The sequence below is a fragment of the Nycticebus coucang genome, chromosome X (assembly GCF_027406575.1).
Source record: "Nycticebus coucang isolate mNycCou1 chromosome X, mNycCou1.pri, whole genome shotgun sequence".
Taxonomy (NCBI): Eukaryota; Metazoa; Chordata; class Mammalia; order Primates; family Lorisidae; genus Nycticebus; species Nycticebus coucang.
The window spans coordinates 47,451,497-47,472,097 of record NC_069804.1 but is presented as its reverse complement, the minus strand read 5'-3'; the positions used below and the strand labels follow the sequence as shown (position 1 = coordinate 47,472,097).

General features: G+C 39.2%; 1 protein-coding gene across 1 annotated transcript in view; it reads left to right on the top strand.

Moving 5' to 3' along the window:
* EFHC2 (EF-hand domain containing 2) overlaps window positions 1-20,601 on the top strand; it is a 268,766-nt gene that overhangs the window by 90,850 nt on the left and 157,315 nt on the right. The window contains exons 4-5 of the mRNA XM_053579880.1: window positions 13,704-13,927; window positions 17,539-17,790. Coding sequence (XP_053435855.1) covers window positions 13,704-13,927; window positions 17,539-17,790 — 476 coding nt within the window. The remainder of the gene's footprint in view (window positions 1-13,703; window positions 13,928-17,538; window positions 17,791-20,601) is intronic.

Here is a 20,601-nt window from a genome sequence, read left to right as displayed (position 1 = left end):
TGGGATTTTGTGATATAGGCTAATCTTATTGGAGTTAGATGATATCTCAAAGTAGTTTTGATTTGCATTTCTCTGATGATTAAAGATGATGAGCATTTTTTTATATGTCTGTAGGCCGTGCGCCTGTCTTCTTCAGAGAAGTTTCTCTTCAAGTCCCTTGCCCAACCTACGATGGGATCACTTGTTCTTTTCTTGCTTATACGTTTGAGTTCTCTGTCGATTCTGGTTATTAAAGCTTTGTAGGAGACATAACCTGCAAATATCTTACTGTTTTCTTAGCTGTCCTGAAGCTTTTTAATTTTATCAGGTCCCAGTACTGTATTTTTGAAGTTGCTTCTATTGCCCGGGGGGTCCTCTTTGTAAAATACTCACCCAGACCGATTTCTTCAAGAGTTTTCCCTGCACTCTCTTCTAGTATTTTTATAGTTTCATGTCTTAAGTTTAAATCTTTAATGCAGTGAGAGTCTATCTTAGTTAATGGTGAAAGGTGTGGGTCCAGTTTCAGTCTTCTACAGGTTGCCAGCCAGTTCACCCAGTACCATTTGTTAAATAGGGAATCTTTTCCTCACTGAATGTTTTTAATTGTCTTGTCAAAGATCAAATAACCATAAGTAGCTGGATTCATCTCTTTATTCTCTATTCTGTTCCATACATCTACCTCTCTGTTTTTGTGCCAGTACCATGCTCTTTTGATCACTATCAATTTATAGTATAGTCTGAGGTCCAGTAGCGTGATTCCTCCTGCTTTGTTTTTATTTCTGAGTAATGTCTTGGCTATTCAAGATTTTTACTGATTCCACATAAAATGAAGTATTGTTTTCTCAATATCTTTAAAGTATGACAGTGGAGCTTTAATAGGGATTGCATTAAAGTTGTATATTGCTTTGAGTAATATGGACATTTTAACAGTGTTGATTCCTCCCATCCATGAGCATGTTATGTTTTTACATTTGTTAAAATTTTCAACTATTTCTTTTCTTGGCGTTTCATAGTTCTCGTTATAGAGATTTTTCACGTCCTTTGTTAGATAAACTCCCAAATATTTCATCTTCTTTGGCACTACTTTGAACGGAATAGAGTCCTTGACTGTTTTTCAGCTTGACTATTGTTGGTGTATATAAAGGCTACCAATTTATGGATGTTGATTTTGTCATCTGAGATGCTGCTTTATTCCTTGATCACTTCTAGGAGTTTTGTAGTAGAATCCCTGGTGTTTTCCAGATATACAATCATATCATCTGTGAAGAGTGATATTTTGATCTCTTCAGATCCTGTATGGATACTCTTTATCGCCTTTTCTTCCCTAATTGCGATGGCTAAAACTTCTATTACAATGTTAAAAAGCAGTGGAGACGTTGGGCAACCTTGCCTGGTTCCTGATCTGAGTGGAAATGATTTCAATTTAACTCCATTCAATACGATATTGGATGTGGGATTACTGTAGATGACTTCTATCAGTTTAAGAAATGTCCCTTCTATACCAATTTTCTTAAGTGTTCTGATCATGAAGGGATGCTGGATATTATCAAAATCTTTTTTGGCATCAATTGAGAGAATCACATGGTCTTTGTTTTTTAATTTGTTTATGTGCTGAAATTATATTTATAGATATACGTATATTAAACCAGCCTTGAGACCCTGGGATAAAACCGACTTGGTCATGATGTATAATTTGTTTGATGTGTTGCTGGATTCTGTTTGTTAGGATCTTGTTGAATATTTTTGCAACTATATTCATTAGTGATATTGGTCTATAATTTTCTTTTCTTGTTGGGTCTTTTCATGGTTTGGGGATCAGGGTAATGCTTCCTTCATAGAACGTGTTGGGTAGTCTTCCTTCATTTTCTATATTTTGGAACAGGTTGAGTAACATAGGTACTAGTTCTTCTTTGAAGGTTTGGTAGAATTCTGACCTGAAGTCATCTGGTCCTGGGCTTTTCTTTTTAGGGAGGTTTTGTATGGTTGATGCTATTTTTGAGCTTGATATGGGCCTGTTCAACTTTTGCACTTCATTCTGGCTAAGTCTTGGAAGGTGACAGCTTCCATGTATTGGTCAATTTCCTTCAGAATTTCATATTTCTGAGAATAAAGTTCCTTGTAATATTCATTAAGGATTTTTTTATTTTTGAGGGCCTCTGTGCCTTGCAAACCCACTTCATTGCTTTTAGTGATTCCAATAATGTGGATATTAGCCTTCTTTGAATTATTCCAGAGGTCTCTGTGAGAATGATCCGTTATTCTTCTCCATTTCTGTTCCTCTTTGGGAGTTTGGAAGCATTGAAAAGCTTTGTCTTCAATGTCAGAAATCCTTTCTTCTGTTTGCTCCACTCTGTTACTGCGGGATTGTACTGCATTTTCAGGTCTTTGAGGACTGTAAATTCTTGCTTCAATGTGTCAAAATCTTTGGTGGTTTTGTCTTTAAATTCCTTGAATTTTTTTCATAACTTTTGAATTTCTCCTCAAATTTCTAATTCCAACTTTTGAATTGCTGCTTGAATTTCTAATTCCAAATTTTCCTCCTTTCTATTAATCTTGTTTGCCATCCAAATTCTGATTTGGATTTCTGACATTCGGCTATCTGTTTATGAATGGTATCTTCCATTACATCTGCCGTATCTTTCCTGGGGGGGGGGTCGATCTACTCTGGTTATTTATGTTACCAGAGTTTTTCCACTGTTTCTGCCCCATGATTATTTTATACCGTTTGACTTTTCTCCTGGAGCTTTGCCGAGGACTCGTACAGTGCTATGGCCTGAGAAACTGGGGACCTGTTGGGTTTGGTTGGGCTAAGTGGCTCTGTCTTGTTTTCAGCTGGTCTCTATCCGACCCTAGTGAAACAGTTCCTCTGGGTTGAAGTCTCAGCTGTGGAGAAATACTAGCAATTAAGTTACCCCATCCCCCACAGGTAACAATTGGAAAGGAAAATCAAACCTTCCTACAACTGCACACCCAGGGCACCACTTGGGTAGTCCTTGGGCGATTGGCCCATTTCAAGAGGTTCAAATCAATTTTCTCAGTCACCACCTGTCTCAGGTGGGAGAGTTTCAAAGGTTTCTGGCAACTACATCACAGGGGTCTGCTGACAACTCAACTCAAATGACTTGCTCTGGTGCTCTGTGTGTTCAGGAGGACTCTCCCAGCAAATGGATTAGTTTTGGAAGTTTGATGCCTTTTTCCCCACCTTGCACCTTTGTCACACCCAGTCACTGATTACCCTGCAGGGCTGTGACCCAGTTGCCTCCAATGAGCAGATACTCCAGGGGGTTTCACCTTCCTGAATCACATGGAAATCTATTTCTCCTCAGCTAGGCTGCTGCTCTCTGCCTCTGTCCGGCAGGGGGAGGTGAGGCCTGACAATCTCGGGCACTTGATGCAGGCTTGGGGGGTGTTCACTCAGTTCCAGCCCTGCCCCTGATTGATGTTACTGACCAAACAGAACAACTTTGCAGAATTTGTTTCTGTCCTGGTTAAATTCCCCTGCAGAAGAGAAGCTGTTTTGAGTTCACATAACCTGTGCCTCAGGCCCTGTCTTTGCTGGTGCAGGTATGTCTTCACAGCATGGTTAGCTGTCAGTTCTATCCTCCTGCCCTCCTTTGTTTAGGCTGATGATCCCCTGGGGGCCGGGTGTGTCTTAGGCTCAGTAAAGCAATTCTCTGGGTCAGCCCCTCCCTGGGAATCAGCCAGCTCTACATGTGCGTTTTCTAGTTCCTGCGCTCCACCAAGGCTGGTACCACCTCAGGCAAACCCTTTACTCACGGGGCCTGTGTTTCCGTCCCAGATCTGTTCTGCCAGTGGTTGCCACCTGAGAAGATGCCTGGCCTCCTCTGGTTGCCCAGAGAGACAGGGGGTGTGACTCCAGAATATCCAGGGGTGAGCCCTATTGTTGCCAAAACGGCTACAGTTGTGTGCTTCGGGGCACCACCACTCCGGCGTGGTTCCCTCTCAGCTGACCGTCCTCTCCTCACTCCCATGCCGCAGAATCAGCACTGACCAGCTGCAGTCCAGGCCCTGTCCACACCCCTCAAAAATCTGGACTCCTGGGGGACAGGTCTCCAGACCTCAGAGTGAGAGTGGATGGGAGTGCTGGGAGCTCAGAATTGCAGGTAGAGAATATATACAGTTTTACACAGTTTTATGCCTGGCAGCAGAGCGCATGGCACCCTAGTAGGGGAAATAGGTCTAGTTTTTAGAGGGTCTCTCCAGTGGAGTATAATGGGAGGACTTTTGAACTCTGCTAGTTTGTTTATGGGGTACTCCGAGCTGTTCTCATGGGGGAGGGGACTCCCATCTGCTTGGTGATGTATTTTGTACCTTTTGTTTGTATCCTTGTGGTTGCAGCTTGCCTCAGCAGGGTTGATGTTCGTTCTTCAACCTTTTCTCTTGGCGCAGCTCTAATCCATCAGGTTACTTGGTAAATTTCTGTCCTTTAACTCTCCTTTTGGACAGGAGCCTCTGGAAAGCTGTCTTCAGTCCTTTTTTATAATCTTTTTATAATCTAGGTTATCCTGTCTCTTGAGTTTTCATTTAGCTACTGAAAAGATTTGATATCAACTCAATAATCTTGTCCCAAACATCCTCCCCCACTGAATTTTGGGAGATCACTTGAAATGCTTTCTCAAAACTTGCCTAAATCTAATCTAACAGTCTCAAGAATTTGGAGGGGAGTCAATTAATTTGGTAAAAGGATTAGTAATTGGAGCTAACTGAGAAAAGAGAATTCTTGGAGAGGAAAAAAAAGATGTTTAGTTATACTGAAAAATTAGAACCTGAAGCAATTACCCTTGATATTTTGTTTGGGAAATGACCACCTACGGTACTGACTACCTATTATATGTCAAAGGATATGTATAATGTTAAAGATTCCAAAAAAGGTGAGACAGGGGCCCAGACATTAGGCACTCATTGAGGAATAGAGAAAGTGTTTGAATGTTTCAGGGAAATCATCAAGAACAGGGTACACCATCTGTTATATATGGACTGCCTCTTCACACCCAGTCTTATTCCCAAGGTTTTGACTGGCTCAGGGATGAGAAGAACCAGCAGCAAAGCATTTGTCTTTAGAGGGGGCAAGGCAATTCAAAACACAGCCCAGTGGCTAATGACTAAGACTTGGTTTTTAGGACACTCGTGTGATACAGAATAAGCAGAAAAGAGAGGAAGGAGCAGGTTCTACCTCAGCTGGAGGCATTTATGAAAGACAAGGAGTTGTTTGCTTGTGAATCTGTTGTCAAAGATTTTCAGTCCATTCTAGATACCTTAGGAGGACCTTTACGAGGAAAAGGCAGGATGGGGCAAGTTGCTGGGTGAGGAAACTGTCCTGAGCATTTCACCTCAGATCTGATCAGAGTTCCCTGAAGCTCAGAAATCTCCAAAGAACTGCAGGAGCGCACCCCAAAGAGAGAAGCCAGCCACAAACAGTGATCCTCAGCAGAAGCTGGCCTGAATTCCTTTCTTAAGGCAGTTTTTAAAGGTTGGCAGCATTGTGTCAACATTACTGACTTGCACTATGCTATGTATTATTACCTGTTTCTTTTTCTTTTTTATTGAGACAGAGTCTCAAGCTGTCACCTGGGTATAGTACCGTGGTGTCACAGCTCACAGCAACTTCAAACTCATGGGCTTGAGCAATTCTCTTGCCTCAGCCTCCCAAGTAGCTGGGACTATAGGAGCCTTCCACAATGCCCAGCTATTTTTTTTTTTGTTGTTGTTGTCGTTGTTTAGCAGGCCTGGGCTGAGTTTGAACTCGCCAACCTCAGTGTATGTGGCCGGTGCCTGGCTCACTGGCCCCTGTCGAATGCATATTAGTTTTATTAAACTATTGAAGAAGAAATATGAAATGCAACCTCTATGAAGATCTTAGAAAGGCTTTTATTAAGACTTTTCAATTGTCTCAGACTCTTTTTTTTAAAAGACTTATTCATGATCCTGAACTCTCAGCCTCATGATTTCAAACATCACATTGGCTGATTTCAAAGGCTAGTTGAAGATAATCATAATGATGTGATTGAAAATCATTTTTTAGTAAGGAGGAAATAATGTTATTCATTAGGACTCAGAAGAAAAAGAACCCTTAGTAAAAGACAATTTTAAAGTCTCTGGAAAATTTCAGAATTTCTGATTGAATCACTGTGGGCAGGACATTCCCCTGTGTAAACTACAGGCACCTGCCACAATGCCCGGCTATTATTTTTTGTTGTTGTCATTGTTATTTATCAGGCCTGAGCCAGGTTTGAACCCGCCAGCCTCGGTGTATGTGGCCAGCACCTGGCTTAAACACAGTTCAAGGATTGTGTACAGAATACACAGTAATCACACTGTGTAATGGCAGTAAGTTTGTCCACAGAGTGGAGAGACCTGGAAGGCTGTAGCAAATCTTGTACAAAGCAAACACAACTACTCTGTCATTGAGCTTTGTTTAGAGAGAAACCAGTCTATCTTAAAATATTTAATATGATGATTCTTGTTAAGGAAGGTCTGTTTGGATAGCAGATAGTTTGAGAAACCATTTAAGTGCCTTCTTCAAGCTTTCCTAAATTAAGTGATTGGAAAAAAGAAAACATGCTTTAATGAGCCAATGGCTCAGACCTCAGTGGGATGGGTGGATAGTGTTTCTTCAAGATAGTTGTGTCTTGAGTGGCTTGGGCCTGCTTTTCATGTGCCTGTGGACCTTGGGAAGAGGCTGGGGTCAAGTTCAGGTGCTGTGCGCTGATGATGTTCCTATTACTTAATAGAGTTTTGTTATTTTCCGAATGAACCGGGAGGTTGGAAATCAGTGCAACTGGGCAACCTCCACCCCTTCAGTTGCCTTTACTATCATGTAATTGTTTTTAGGATAAGGGAGTTTAGAATAATCCAGAGAAAAAAGATGCATCCATTAGCGTGTTACCAAAATAGGCATTCAGTTACATGCAGCTTGTAATCAGAACAAAATAGTTTTAATATTCACGATTTCTTCTTGGCAAGGAAATTTGTGTGTGTTATGAGTCAAGTAAGTCACTGTTGCACTTCAAGGCTTGCTTTCATTTCTTGCCAGGACATCTCTCTCTTTGGTTAGATGTGTTCTATTTATAGAATGTGTTGCTTTTCTGCTGGGATGTAGTTAAAACATCATTACATCAAGCCAAGAATGCCAGAAGTTAACCAAGTAGTTTTACCTCATTGTCTAACAGAGTAATTGTCAGTTAAATACATCAAATCCAAACTAATCGGCACCAAGGAAAGGATAATGATTAGAAATATGCCATGATTTTCTGGTATAATCTATACCAGTTTTTCTCAGTTAAGAGTGATCATTGGAATCTCCCAGCCCATCCCCAAATTTTTTATTCTTCAGGCCAGCAGCTGGCTTCCACATGGTTCTTAATATACCCCTGGTAAACAGCACTGATTTTCACCAATGACTTGCTTTTCCATAGGGAAGTATCTCTCATACTTTCTTTTTATACTCTAAGATCATATATGTGAATTGAACAAATGTAATCACAAAATAGGAGTCAGTCATTCATACGTTATTCATTTTATGGGCATCTACTATGTGTAATATATCCCATAAAGTAGAGGAGGGGTGGTAAAGGGGTTTCCAGATAAAATAGAAGATGCTCAGTTATTTTGGAATTTCATATAAATAACAACGCAATTTTAGTATAACTGTGTCCCAAATATTGCATGGAACATACTTAATATAGCTAAAAAATTGTTCATTGTTTATTTGGAATTTAAATTTAACTGGGCATCTTGTATTTTAATTTGCTAAATCTGGCAATCCTAGAGGGTGGATATTGAGGAAGAAATTGTCACTGAATGGAAAGATCGGTATAGAATATAAGAGTGGAGGTGAGTCACTAGTCTATGAAGATAGGTACTTGGTGCCTGGTGGCTGCTCAATAAATACTTATGGAAGAAATAAAAGGAGGGAGGGAAGGAGGGAAAGGGGAAGGAAAAATGTTATAGACAATGCCTATAACATAATGCGGCATCATAAGTGGTACCAGGTACCTGAGGGGTCCAAGTAGGAAAAGCCAATATCTCCTAAAGAAGATGGCATTTGGGTTGTATCTCAAAAGTACCTCCAGATAAAGACAGAAGAGAAAGAGTATTCAAAAAGTATAGCTTGAAATAAAGAGGGGAAATTGTTGGGGTAAGGATTTGGAAGGTATTTGGGAGCAGATCATAGAGTGTGCAAGAAACTAGGCAAGAATGTAGTAATGCAAGAGAACATTAGACCATCAAGCAAGCTATTATTTTGGTGTTTATTCAGTGGATAAGGGGGAGACTCATAGGATTGTTATTTCTTATTAGCAGAGATAAGTAATATTCTTTCTTTTTTTTTATTGTTGGGGATTCATTGAGGATACAATAAGCCAGGTTACACTGATTGCAATTGTTAGGTAAAGTCCCTCTTGCAATCATGTCTTGCCCCCATAAAGTGTGACAGAGATAAGTAATTTTCAACTTTGTATTCTTTCGCTGCAAGGCAGGTGCCAGGTTATCTGTATTTTTAAAAAAGCTATTTTTGTAAAACCAAAGCTCTAAATGTGACATTTTAGAAAACTAAAACTAAAACTGGAGTAGTCATTGCAGTGGAGGAATATATTGAGCCCAAGAGGAGGAAAAGATGCCCTATTATGTCTTATCACAGTTAGGGCTCTTTGTATTTTTAGGTTACAAACTCAGTAGACATGATGACAAGTGGCAATTCCAGTTGTTTATTCACCTAAGAAATACAGGCCTTTAGACTTGGATGTACCCTAAGTCTGTAGTTTTACTGAAGTGAAATTAACATACTTATGATTAAAATTAGAGGTAAGAGGTTGGATCTTAATTCTGAAAGGTGAATTAAAAAAAAACTAAATTTAGTGGTGTCAGCAAAGATCTAAGGCAATTCTCAACTGAATAACATGAAAACACATTAAACATAAATGGATTTATGGTCACTTTGATCTAAACCACAGGGAAATGTTAGAAAGTTAAAACTTGCAAGTGTAGTCAGATAGCATGGCTTTTAAAAAGGAAGAGAGATGTAAAATATGACGACGAGGAAAAGCTTGAAAGCGAACACCTAATGCCTGGACATGTGTCCCATTTGTCTTTATAAAGCAGTTAAAATGATAAACATCTGAAAATGTAAAGGGCAAATATAATGCTTTTGTTGTTTTTCTATTTTGTAACATTATTTTTATCTACCTTGATGATCTCAGCTGCTGTTCAGTGTGTGCCAAAGACATGGCATCCTGCTTATTTCTTTGATATCCCAAAACAAACTCCTGCTAGAGTTTCTGCCATTTGTCATGGAAAACTACAAACACACAAATCCCAATAAATTGAAATTTTAATTCCCAAGGGACAAAGTTGAGAAGTTTCATGAATATATTATTGAAAGTTCTCATGTGCAACTGTACATTTCAAATGGCCCACATTGGTTTTCTGTTTGTAACTCATGGACATTCAGGACTCTTTCTTGTTACCAGAAAGAACTTTCCTGGTCTTTTCTGAGAAGCATTTAGTGAAAGAAGTGTAGAGGCTAAGAGAAGGAAGAGTATGTGGGCCTGAGGTGTGCAGGTAACATAGTGGTGTTGGCTCTGCAGGGGGGATTGCGATAGCAGGCAGGTGGACCATCTCTGGAAATTTGCCCTTAGAGCAGAGAGAGGTTGTTCTTTTGGAAGAGAAGCTCCATTATTATCACTCTCTCTCCTTTTCCTGGTGGCTGTTAGCGCTTTTATGGTTTCTTTTCAGCTTTGCCTATGGTGTTCCTTTAATTCACTTAAATTATTTGTGGCTATAGTATGGTGAGATATAGTTCAGTGCAAACTGTGGAAAGTGATGGTATTTAGTTAGAGTCTGAAAACCCAAGTTCAAGATCTTTTTTTGCCATTTGTTAGGGTATGACTTGGGCATCACACTTAACCACTCTAAATGTTGGTTTTCTGCTCCATAAAAACTGAATATTCATATTTCATGTATTATCTGTCTTATGGGATTATTAAGCATTAAGTGAGAAAATGTAAATGAAAGTCTGTCCTAGGGCTATGATGATGATCGTGATTAGTATTATTTAAAAGCCCAGTGGGTGGGCCAGTTCTTCCCACCTAGAAAAATGCAGGATTCCTATTCAAAGTCTTACTGAACAAAAATTAGCACTAACTTGCTTATTTGAATTTTTATCATGAAGTAAAAGTTCAAGATAGATGGAATTTTTGAAGCTTCTGACTGTAGAACAATTCTTATATATTTTAAAAACTGTCACAAAATAAGTATTTTTAAGGTGTATAATGGTTCCTGAAAATTCTTGCAATGTCCATCCTTTTATAGATATTTAAATATGCAATTTGTTCTAAATGTCTAATCTTGAATGATTAATTTGCATACTGTTTTCAGTGGCATGAATTAAAGGCTAATTGAAGTATAATTTTTGCAGTAAAATTATATCATCTTTTATATAGTACATTTAAAAATATTCTAGTACAGTCCTAATTTTATAGTTTTAATATTTTAATTTAATGTACCAAGTAATTAAAAATTGCTACAAAGAAAAGAAGATGAAAATTATTTTAGTTAATTTCCTCTCAACAGAGTGAAAAGATGATAAGTAGAATAATGGAACAGAGCCCAACACTGTTCCTGGCACATAAAGATACTCATTAAATGTTCCATAATGAATAAGGAATGAATAATTTCTAAGTGTTTCTAGACTTTGGGAAAAGGTACCATTCTCAGTGCTATATAAAATCCAAAGAAGATAGGTTGACATCTGTATATTAAAATACCTCTATACATAGACCACACAAGCCAATTTTTACTAAATCATTAGATCCTTGTTTAGTTCTGTTTCCCTTTTCTCTTTGCTCTGAGTAGATTCTCAGGCTTAAGTCAGTTACAGATGTTAAGAAAAAATTCTCCATAGGTATCCGACATTTTTGTACATCTTGCAAGCAGAGGCACTGACTGCTTTTTGTTTTGGACTGTCTCGTCAAGGATAAAAGATAGTCTTTTCCTCTGGAGCAAAGTGCAGTTTTGCTTATAGCCTTAGAGGATAGAGGTAATGTCTTCCTCCAGAACAAAGAGCAGACATGCTTGCTGTCTAGGCTAACCATGATAATATCACCTCTGAGTTAAAAGACAGGTCTACTTCTTACTCATTATAGATTTGAGTCCCCTAAGCTCAGAGGTCTTCTGTAACGTAACACACTGTGCATGCACATGTTACTTGGCTCTTATTGTCACCTTGTGGGACTTGGGGCTTAGAAAACATGTGCAAAAAACTGCTGCTGAATTATGTATTGCCCTTTGTCTCTAACCAAGGCATCTCAGGTCTTCTAGTAACATCCATGAAACTCTTTAGCTTGCAATTAAGATAAAATTTCAACTATTTAAAAATTCTTGCTGACAGGTTTCAGCAATATTTGGATAATTTGGAAGGTATGGTGTGATGTAGTTGGTACCGTGGGGGTGAGGAGAAACTTCTTTCCCCCAAAAGTTTGCTGAAAGATCAACTAACAATCAAGGCAGATTAATAAGAAGAGGTTTGGTGGTGCTCGTAGCTCGTAGCTCAGTGGGTAGGGCGCTGGCCACATACACCCAGGCTGGCAGGTTCAAACCCGGCCTGGGCCAGCTAAAGCAACAATGACAACTGCAACAAAAACAAACAAAAAATAGCTGGGCATTGTGGCGGGCGCCTGTAGTCCGCTACTTGGGAGGCTGAGGCAAGAGAATCGCTTAAGCCCATGAGTTTGAGGTTGCTGTGAGCTGTGACACCACGGCACTCTACCAAGGGTGACAAAGTGAAACTTTCTCAAAAAAAAAAGAAGAAGAAGAGGAAGTTTATTTACCCTGCATCTGAAGAGAATCACAGAGTGATTACCTGTTATCCCAATGGTATCCAGATATTTTTATACCTGCCTTTTAGAGGGGAGGGGGCATGAGGAATATAGGTTTATGTTTAGGGGCAAAAAATGGTTTCTAGGGAGGATAAATGGATGGGGAAAACAGATTGACTTGTAAGTGATTCTCTTTGCAAATTAAATGAACCCGAGAGACAGGTATTGTATTTAAAATTATTTGAGCCAGATCTGGTTGTATTCTTGATATTTCCTGCAATATATTGAGATAATGGGGAGGAGAAGGGAATTCACTTGTACTTTTGATGGGTCCCTCTGGTCAGTTAGATAGAGGGAAAGCCCCTTCCAAGCGCCTGTTGATCTCTAAGGCCCTTTAATTCAAAATACTCTCTATACCACAGAGTCACATTTTGGAGTTAAATTTCCTGTACCCCTTCTGTACACTCACCTAGACAAGGAACCCTTTTACCTCCAGAGGCTGACCTTCATTTTGGATATGCATGGGGATCTTGGGACATTCTCAAGAGGAGAAGCAAATGGGCATCATAGGGTTGGACATGGAAGATGGGATGAGGTCTAGAACCTTTGACTAGAGCACTGATAACCCTTACTTGAGGCAGGGGGTTGAGGAGCGCTTGAGTGGAGGTATGGACAGAAGCTATAGAGCAGTGTTTTTCAATATTTTATTTTATTTTATTATTGTTGGGGATTCATTGAGGATACAAGAAACCAGGTTATATTGATTGCATTTGTTAGGTAAAGTCCCTCTTATACTTGTGTCTTGCCCCCAAAAGACGTGTCACACCCCAAGACCCCCACCCCCTCCCCCCTTTCTCCTTCTCCCACCCCCTTACTCCTTCCCACTCTCTGCTCTTCCTTTTCCCCACCCCTCCCTCTTTCTCTGTTTGGTCTCCTCTTCCCCCACCCCCCACCATGTACTGGGTCATTAATTGTCCTCATATCAAAATTGAGTACATAGGATTCATGCTTCTCCATTCTTGTGATGCTTTACTAAGAATAATGTGTTCCACTTCCATCCAGATTAATACAAAGGATATAAAGTCTCTATCTTTTTTAATGGCTGAATAGTATTTCAACCTTTTTTTAATCTCATGGCACACTTAAACCTGTAGTTAAACTTCCATGGCATACATAAATTATGTTGATCAAAAAAATTTTAAAAATGCTTTGAACTTCTTTCAAAAATAATTTAGTTAATGCTACTAAATTAAAAAATTTGGGGGGTACACTCAAGATCCTCTTACAGCACATCAGTTGAAAATCATTGCTATAGAGGAAGAAGTAGGGAGAGTAGGTTGGTAGGAGAAAGAGCATTCCAAAAATCTTCATAACAACCTAAAATTTTTCATGCTTATTGAAGCTTTCAGTCCCAGGATTGGTACCTGTCATTCTGAAGCTTATTTGTTTTTTTTGTTTTTTAATCCAAGAGTACCCATTCTTGTGAGCCCTCTGCTTTGAGGCCTTAATGCTTTGTTTAGTGTACTTCCATTGAGTGCTGGTGGCTGAATGTGAGCAGGCCTGTTTCTGGAAAAGATAGTATGGTAGTGTCTGTCATTTTTAGTCATTCTGCTTATGCACCCTTTCTTTCAACTGCTATCCCCACCCCAGTCTTTCTGGTTTATTAAAGTACTTCTGTACCATCACTTAGACACCTCTATTCACACGCCAAGGCTGGTCGTGGAGCCCTGGAGCTCAGAAGTCTCAACTCCCTCAGACACCTTCAGAGTTGGAAAGTACTCAAACTGCTTCCTAGGATGAGCCCTTTCGCACTTTCCTGCTGTAGGAAAGCATTTAGGGTTGTACATGTAACCTTGTGATGAAACAATTATATTTTATTTTATTCCACAGGAATTTTTATCCGGCGTCATCGGATTCCTCTCCCACCTCCTAATGAGGATCAGTTTTATACTGTGCAAAATTTCAATATCGGCATCGACATCGTCTTCTATGGCCGGACATTCAAGATTTATAACTGTGATGCGTTCACACAAAACTTTTTGAGGAAAATAGGAATCAAATTAAATCCCCCAGAACCATGTCCAGAAGATCCATACATGAAGATGCGGAGAGAGGTAAGAAGTTGATAGATTTGTTAGCTTTTGTCTTCAGAATGAGAACCTCTTTGGAGAGTCCGTAAAGTATTTGCGTTCCTGATGTAGATGTGAAAGAGCTTTTAGGGCCATAGTTATTTGAGTTGTCCTGTTCTCTCTTTTGGGCTGGAGGGAAGACTGAGTGTCTGTCACAGGGCCTATAACATTTGCTGCCTCCACACCCTTTTCTCCTTCAACAACATCCAACTCCACAGTCCCTCCATCTCCCACACTGCGAAGGGACTTCGTAGGGTTATTCTTCATATGGCAGTCTGCTGTACAAACACATCTTCCCTGCAATCATTCCTGTTGATGAAACCATATCTGTTTCTTACATTAAACCATTTTACTGTTCCCAAAACCTTCCTTTCCATAACCTTCTTGTCCCCACCTGCAGGCGCCACCGATGTGAGGCCGCCTGGGCCACCGCTCTCCGCGCTGCTGCCTGTGGTGCTGGGCTTGGTGTCCACAGCGCTGAGGGTGGGGGCAGCGGGCGGCTCATGGTTGAGGTGATGGTGACTGGGCCGGCCGAGGCAGCTGAGGCTCCTCCTGATATGTGATGGTAACTAGGCCGGTGGTGACGATGGAGCTGCTCAGGGGCTCTCTGGGGTCTGCTTTCTGCTCTCGCTATCGCTCCAACTCTAAAGTTTTTTTTTTTTTAATAATCCCTTGGCTCAAATTTTATTTTCTACAAGAAGAATCTAAACAGCCACCCAAAGCACCCCGCCAATATCTTTGCTGGAATTGGAATGTAAACCTCTTGAATCTTAACCTGATTTTCATTATTGCTATTTGTTCCCACTCTCCTATTTTAGAGACAGGGTCTTGCCCGATTGCCAGGCTGTAGTTCAGTGGCCCAGTCATAGCTGACTGTTATCTCAAATTCCCTGGCTCAAGCAATTCTCCTGGCTCAGCCTCCTGAGTAGCTGAGACTACAGGCCCCTGCCACCATACCTGGATAATTTCTTTAAAATTTTTCTGTAGAGACAGAGTCTTACTGTGTTACCTTGTCTGGTCTCAAACTCCTAGCCTCAACCTATCCTCCTATTTTGACCTCCCAAAGCACTAGGATTGTAGGCATGAGCCACCATACTCAACCTCCCTTTTCTTTTTTTTATTGAAGTGTGATTACACACAGTAAAATGTACAGAAATTAAGTGTACAGTTGGTTCAGTCTTAGAAAATACATATACACCTGTAACCTACCCTGAAATCAAGATGTAGAACATTTCCATCCCCTCGAAAGTCCCCTCATGTATTTTTCTAATCAGTCTCTCTCCCTACCTAGAAACAACCACTGTTCTCATTTCTATCTCGATAGAGTAGTTTCATTTGATCGTTTATTGTTTTTTAAACTTGTAATTCATTTTCATGCAGAACAATAACCTCAAATTTAGAATAAAATTCTCCTTTGATTCTGCTTTGATCTCTTGTTAAAAGCCACGTGTAGTATCATTTCTTCCTGTCTCCTAGCCTCAGCAGAATTACTCGTTAATGTTGTAGGCATACAGTTCTCCAGAGTAATATATATATTGTTGATCCTGGCATATGTAAGGTGAAATGCCTGTGTGTCAGTTACAAAGAGATTTTTTGGTTTGAGTTCATTTTTATTTTTTCCCAATGTCCTGGATGAAAGAGTCCAGGTAAATAAAACATCTTTAGAACCAGCAGAGAGAACCTGAAGTAAATGGATCCAAATGAATCACTACCCTTTGCATATGGCTACACTCATTCATGAACAGTTGGTATTATGTGATAGTAATTGTGAATCACAATGCATTTAATGAAATCACATAGAGCACTGTGGGATTTCATAGGTTTGTAACGAGAAAGATCTTTCATGCCAGAAATTGGGAGTAAATATCAAGAACAGCTAAGCAATGTTTTAAATAGTTTTCTTTCAGATTGGGAGAATCATTTTAGCCTTTATTTCCTTAGGAAGAAAATTCTTCATTAAATATAGAGCTTTCTGGAAAATTAAGAGCTTAATAAGAGGCTTTTTGTAAATATTGACTTTTATGTGTATGCATTTAATTCTTCAATACTTGCTTCCTTGAAATATTAAGTTAGAACTAAATATTAACTTAAACTGAAAAAAGCCCCAATAGTATATAATCAATAATTAATTTCTTGGAGGTGTTATAATGCTAAGCAAACATTTTTCAATCAATTGACATAGAAGTCCCGCAATTTCATTTAAATATCAAGGATAAGACTGCAGAGTCTCTGGAGAGCCATTATGTCTCCCCTCTCGGTCTTGGGGTAAGACTGCACCCAGATGGCCCTGGACAGAAATTTCAAGAATTTACAAAAAAGATTGCATAACCTAATTTGGGACAACATCTCCCTTGCCAATGACCATTTCCTTATATAACAATCTTATTTGGCTACCTCAGATAGAATAGGGCCAGTTTTGCTCCAGGAAAGGGCTGAGAACATGTGAACAAAGGGAAGATTTGCACCAAGGAGACTGTGAAGCTATTCCTAGGCCAGAGGATATCCAGTGCAGGGGTTCTGTGCGATTGGAAGTTCTCCATTTACCATATCCTGTTTCCACTGGCTTTTATAGCCTTGATATCTAAAGCTTTATGGATATATTTCTTTCCTTTTACCTTCACAAAAATCTTGGAATGAGTAAAAAGAACAGAGAGATAGGAATTTCCAGTGAAAAGACAAATAATTTTTTTTGTTGAGCTATAATTAATATGAAGTCAGATAGAGTCAAATGCACAAGTCTCAAGCATACAGATTAACTACCCTGTTTCCCCGAAAATAAGACCTACTTACAGGAAAGATAAGACGTCCCCTGAAAATAAGACCTAGAGCATCTTTGGGAGCACACCTTAAAATAAGACACTGTCTTATTTTCAGGGAAACAGGGTAGTTTTGTAAAATGCATATAGTTGAGTAGCCAACATAAAAATGAAGATGTTACAGTGCCCCAAACAGTTCCTTCGTCCCTCTTTCTGGTCACATCCCTTGCCTAGTAGCAATTACTGTTCTGATTTCTGTCATCATAGATTAGTTTTATCTGTTTTTTTTTTTTTTGGTAGTTTTTGACTGGGATCACATTTGAACCGGCCACCTCCTATATATGGAGCCAGTGCCCTACTCCTTTGAGCCACAGGTGCTGCCCTTTATCTGTTCTTAAACAAGAAATTTTAGTCTTTGAGAAAATTTGGTTTCTAAAAATAATATAATAGTATATTAAAATAATGTTTAATATGAAAAATTTCTTAACCCTGTTTGTATTCTTAAGGTTAAAATTTGTTATAGATGCATATGATACTATGCTATGGTCAGTTGAAATTTTAAAAAATATCTAGCTGGGCATTGTGGCGGGAGCCTATAGTCTCAGCTACTTGGGCGGCTGAGGCAAGAGAATCTCTCGAGCCCAAGAGCTTGAGGTTGCTGTGAGCTGTGACACCAAGGCATTCTACCCAGGGTAACAACTTGAGACTCTGTCTCAAAAACAAAAATCACAGAATAGTCCACAGAAAATATGTCTTTATATATTTTTCATTTAATTAGGTTTATCCAAGAAGTGATTATGCAAAACTTGTGACTATTATTGACATTTTCTCCATTTGCAGAAGCTGGAATGTGTGGAGCCCTTACGTCCCTATGAGGCCTTTGACACCCTGGGACAGTTCCTTGAGTTTGATAGGAAGGTTTTGCGTTTTTTTTGCCTGTGGGATGACTCGGTCTCAGTGTATGGGGACCGTAGAGAACTCATTCTGCATTATTTCTTGTGTGATGACACTATTGAAATCAAAGAAGTGATGCCACACAACTCAGGCCGTGATGCTACGTCACTGTTCCTACGGAGGAGTAAGCTACCCAAGGTGAGTAGTGGATGCTGAATCACTTTCTAAATTTGCTTGTGGGTCAAGGGACTCAAGTCACTGTTTCAAATGCTGGGTGTTATGCCTGTGTAATGAAAGTTGCCATATACCAGTGCAAGTTTTTATTTTTATTTTTTTATTTTTATTTATTTTATTTTTATTTTTTTATTATTTATTTAATTTTTTTTTATTAAACCATAGCTGTGTACATTGATATAATCATGGGGCATCATTCACTAGCTTCACAGACCGTTTACCAAGTTTCACATATACCCTTGTAAGATGCACCGCTGGTGCAATCCTCCCAATCCCCTTTCCTCTACCCACCTCCCGCCTCCCTCCCCTCCACTTCCCCCTTCCCCCTATTCTTAGGTTGTAACTGGGCTATAGCTTTCATGTGAAAACCCTAAATTAGTTTCATAGTAGGGCTGAGTACATTGGGTACTTTTTCTTCCATTCTTGAGATACTTTACTAAGAAGAATATGTTCCAGCTCCATCCATGTAAACATGAAAGAGGTAAAGTCTCCATCTTTCTTTAAGGCTGCATAATATTCCATGGTGTACATATACCACAATTTATTAATCCATTCGTGGACCGATGGGCACTTGGGCTTCTTCCATGACTTAGCAATTATGAATTGGGATGCAATAAACATTCTGGTACAAATATCTTTGTTATGATGTGATTTTTGGTCTTCTGGGTATATGCCCAGCAGAGGGATTACAGGATTGAATGGCAGATCTATCTTTAGATCTCTAAGTGTTCTCCATATCTCTTTCCAAAAGGAATGTATTAATTTGCATTCCTACCAGCAGTGCAAAAGTGTTCCCTTTTCTCCCAATCCGTACCAACATCTCTGGTTTTGGGAATTTGTGATATAGGCTAGTCTCACTGGAGTTAGATGATATCTCAAAGTAGTTTTGATTTGCATTTCTCTGATGATTAAAGATGGTGAGCATTTTTTCATATGTCTGAAGGCCGTGCGCCTGTCTTCTTCAGAGAAGTTTCTCTTTAAATCCCTTGCCCAGCCTGCGATGGGATCCCTTGTTCTATTATTGCTAATGCATTTGAGATTTCTGTGGATTCTGGTTATTAAACCTTTGTCGGAGACATAACCTGCAAATATATTCTCCCATTCTGAGGGCTGTTTGCTTGCTTTACTTACCATGTTCTTGGCTGTGCAGAAGCTTTTTAGGTTGATCAATTCCCAGTAGTGTATTTTTGAAGCTGCTTCAATTGCCCGGGGGGTCCTCCTCATAAAATACTCGCCCAGACGGATTTCTTCAAGGGTTTTCCCTGCACTCTCCTCTAGTATCTTTATAGTTTCATGTCTTAAGTTTAAATCTTTGATCCAGTGAGAGTCTATCTTAGTTAATGTTAAAAGGTGTGGGTCCAGTTTTAGTCTTCTACAGGTTGCCAGCCGGTTCACCCAGTACCATTTGTTAAATAGGGAATCTTTTCCCCACTGAATGTTTTTAATTGGCTTGTCAAAGATTAAATAACGGTAAGTAGCTGGATTCATCTCTTGGTTCTCTATTCTGTTCCAGACATCTACCTCTCTGTTTTTGTGCCAGTACCATGCTGTTTTGATCACTATCGATTTGTAGTATAGTCTGAGGTCTGGTAGCATAATTCCTCCTACTTTGTTTTTATTTCTGAGTAATGTCTTGGCTATTCGAGGTTTTTTCTGATTCCGTATAAAAAGAAGTATTGTTTTTTCAAGGTCTTTAAAGTATGACAGAGGAGCTTTAATAGGGATTCGGTTGAAATTATATATTGCTTTGGGTAGTATGGACATTTTAACAATGTTGATTCTTCCCAGCCATGACCATGGTATGTTTTTCCATTTGTTAATATTTTCAGCTATTTCTTTTCTTAGAGATTCATAGTTCTCTTTATAGAGATCTTTCAAGTCCTTTGTTAGATAAATTCCCAAATGGGATAGAGTCCTTAATTGTTTTTTCAACTTGACTATTGTTGGTATATATAAAGGCTACCGATTTATGAATGTTGATTTTGTAACCTGAGACGCTGCTGTATTCCTTGATCACTTCTAAGAGTTTTGTAGTAGAGTCCCTAGTGTTTTCCACATATACTATCATATCATCTGCGAAGAGCAAAAGTTTGATGTCTTCTGACCCTATATGGATACCTTTGATCGCCTTTTCATCCCTAATTGCGGTGGCTAAAACTTCCATTACAATGTTAAAAAGCAATGGAGACAATGGGCAGCCTTGTCTGGTTCCTGATCTGAGTGGAAATGATTCCAACTTAACTCCATTCAATATGATATTGGCTGTGGGTTTGCTGTAGATGGTCTCTATCAGTTTAAGAAATGTCCCTTTTATACTGATTTTCTTAAGTGTTCTGATCATGAAGGGATTCTGGGTATTATCAAAAGCTTTTTCTGCATCAATTGAGAGAATCATATGGTCTTTGTTTTTTAATTTGTTTATGTGCTGAATTACATTTATAGATTTATGTATATTGAACTAGCCTTGAGACCCTGGGATAAAACCAACTTGGTCATGATGTATAATTTGTTTGATATGTTGCTGGATTCTGTTTGTTAGGATCTTGTTGAATATTTTTGCATCTATATTCATTAGTGATATTGGTCTATAATTTTCTTTTGTTGTTGGGTCTTTTCCTGGTTTGGGGATCAGGGTGATGTTTGCTTCATAGAACATGTTGGGTAGTCTTCCTTCCTTTTCTACCTTTTGGAACAGGTTGAGTAATATAGGTACTAATTCCTCTTTCAAAGTTTGGTAGAATTCTGACGTGAAACCATCTGGTCCCGGGCTTTTCT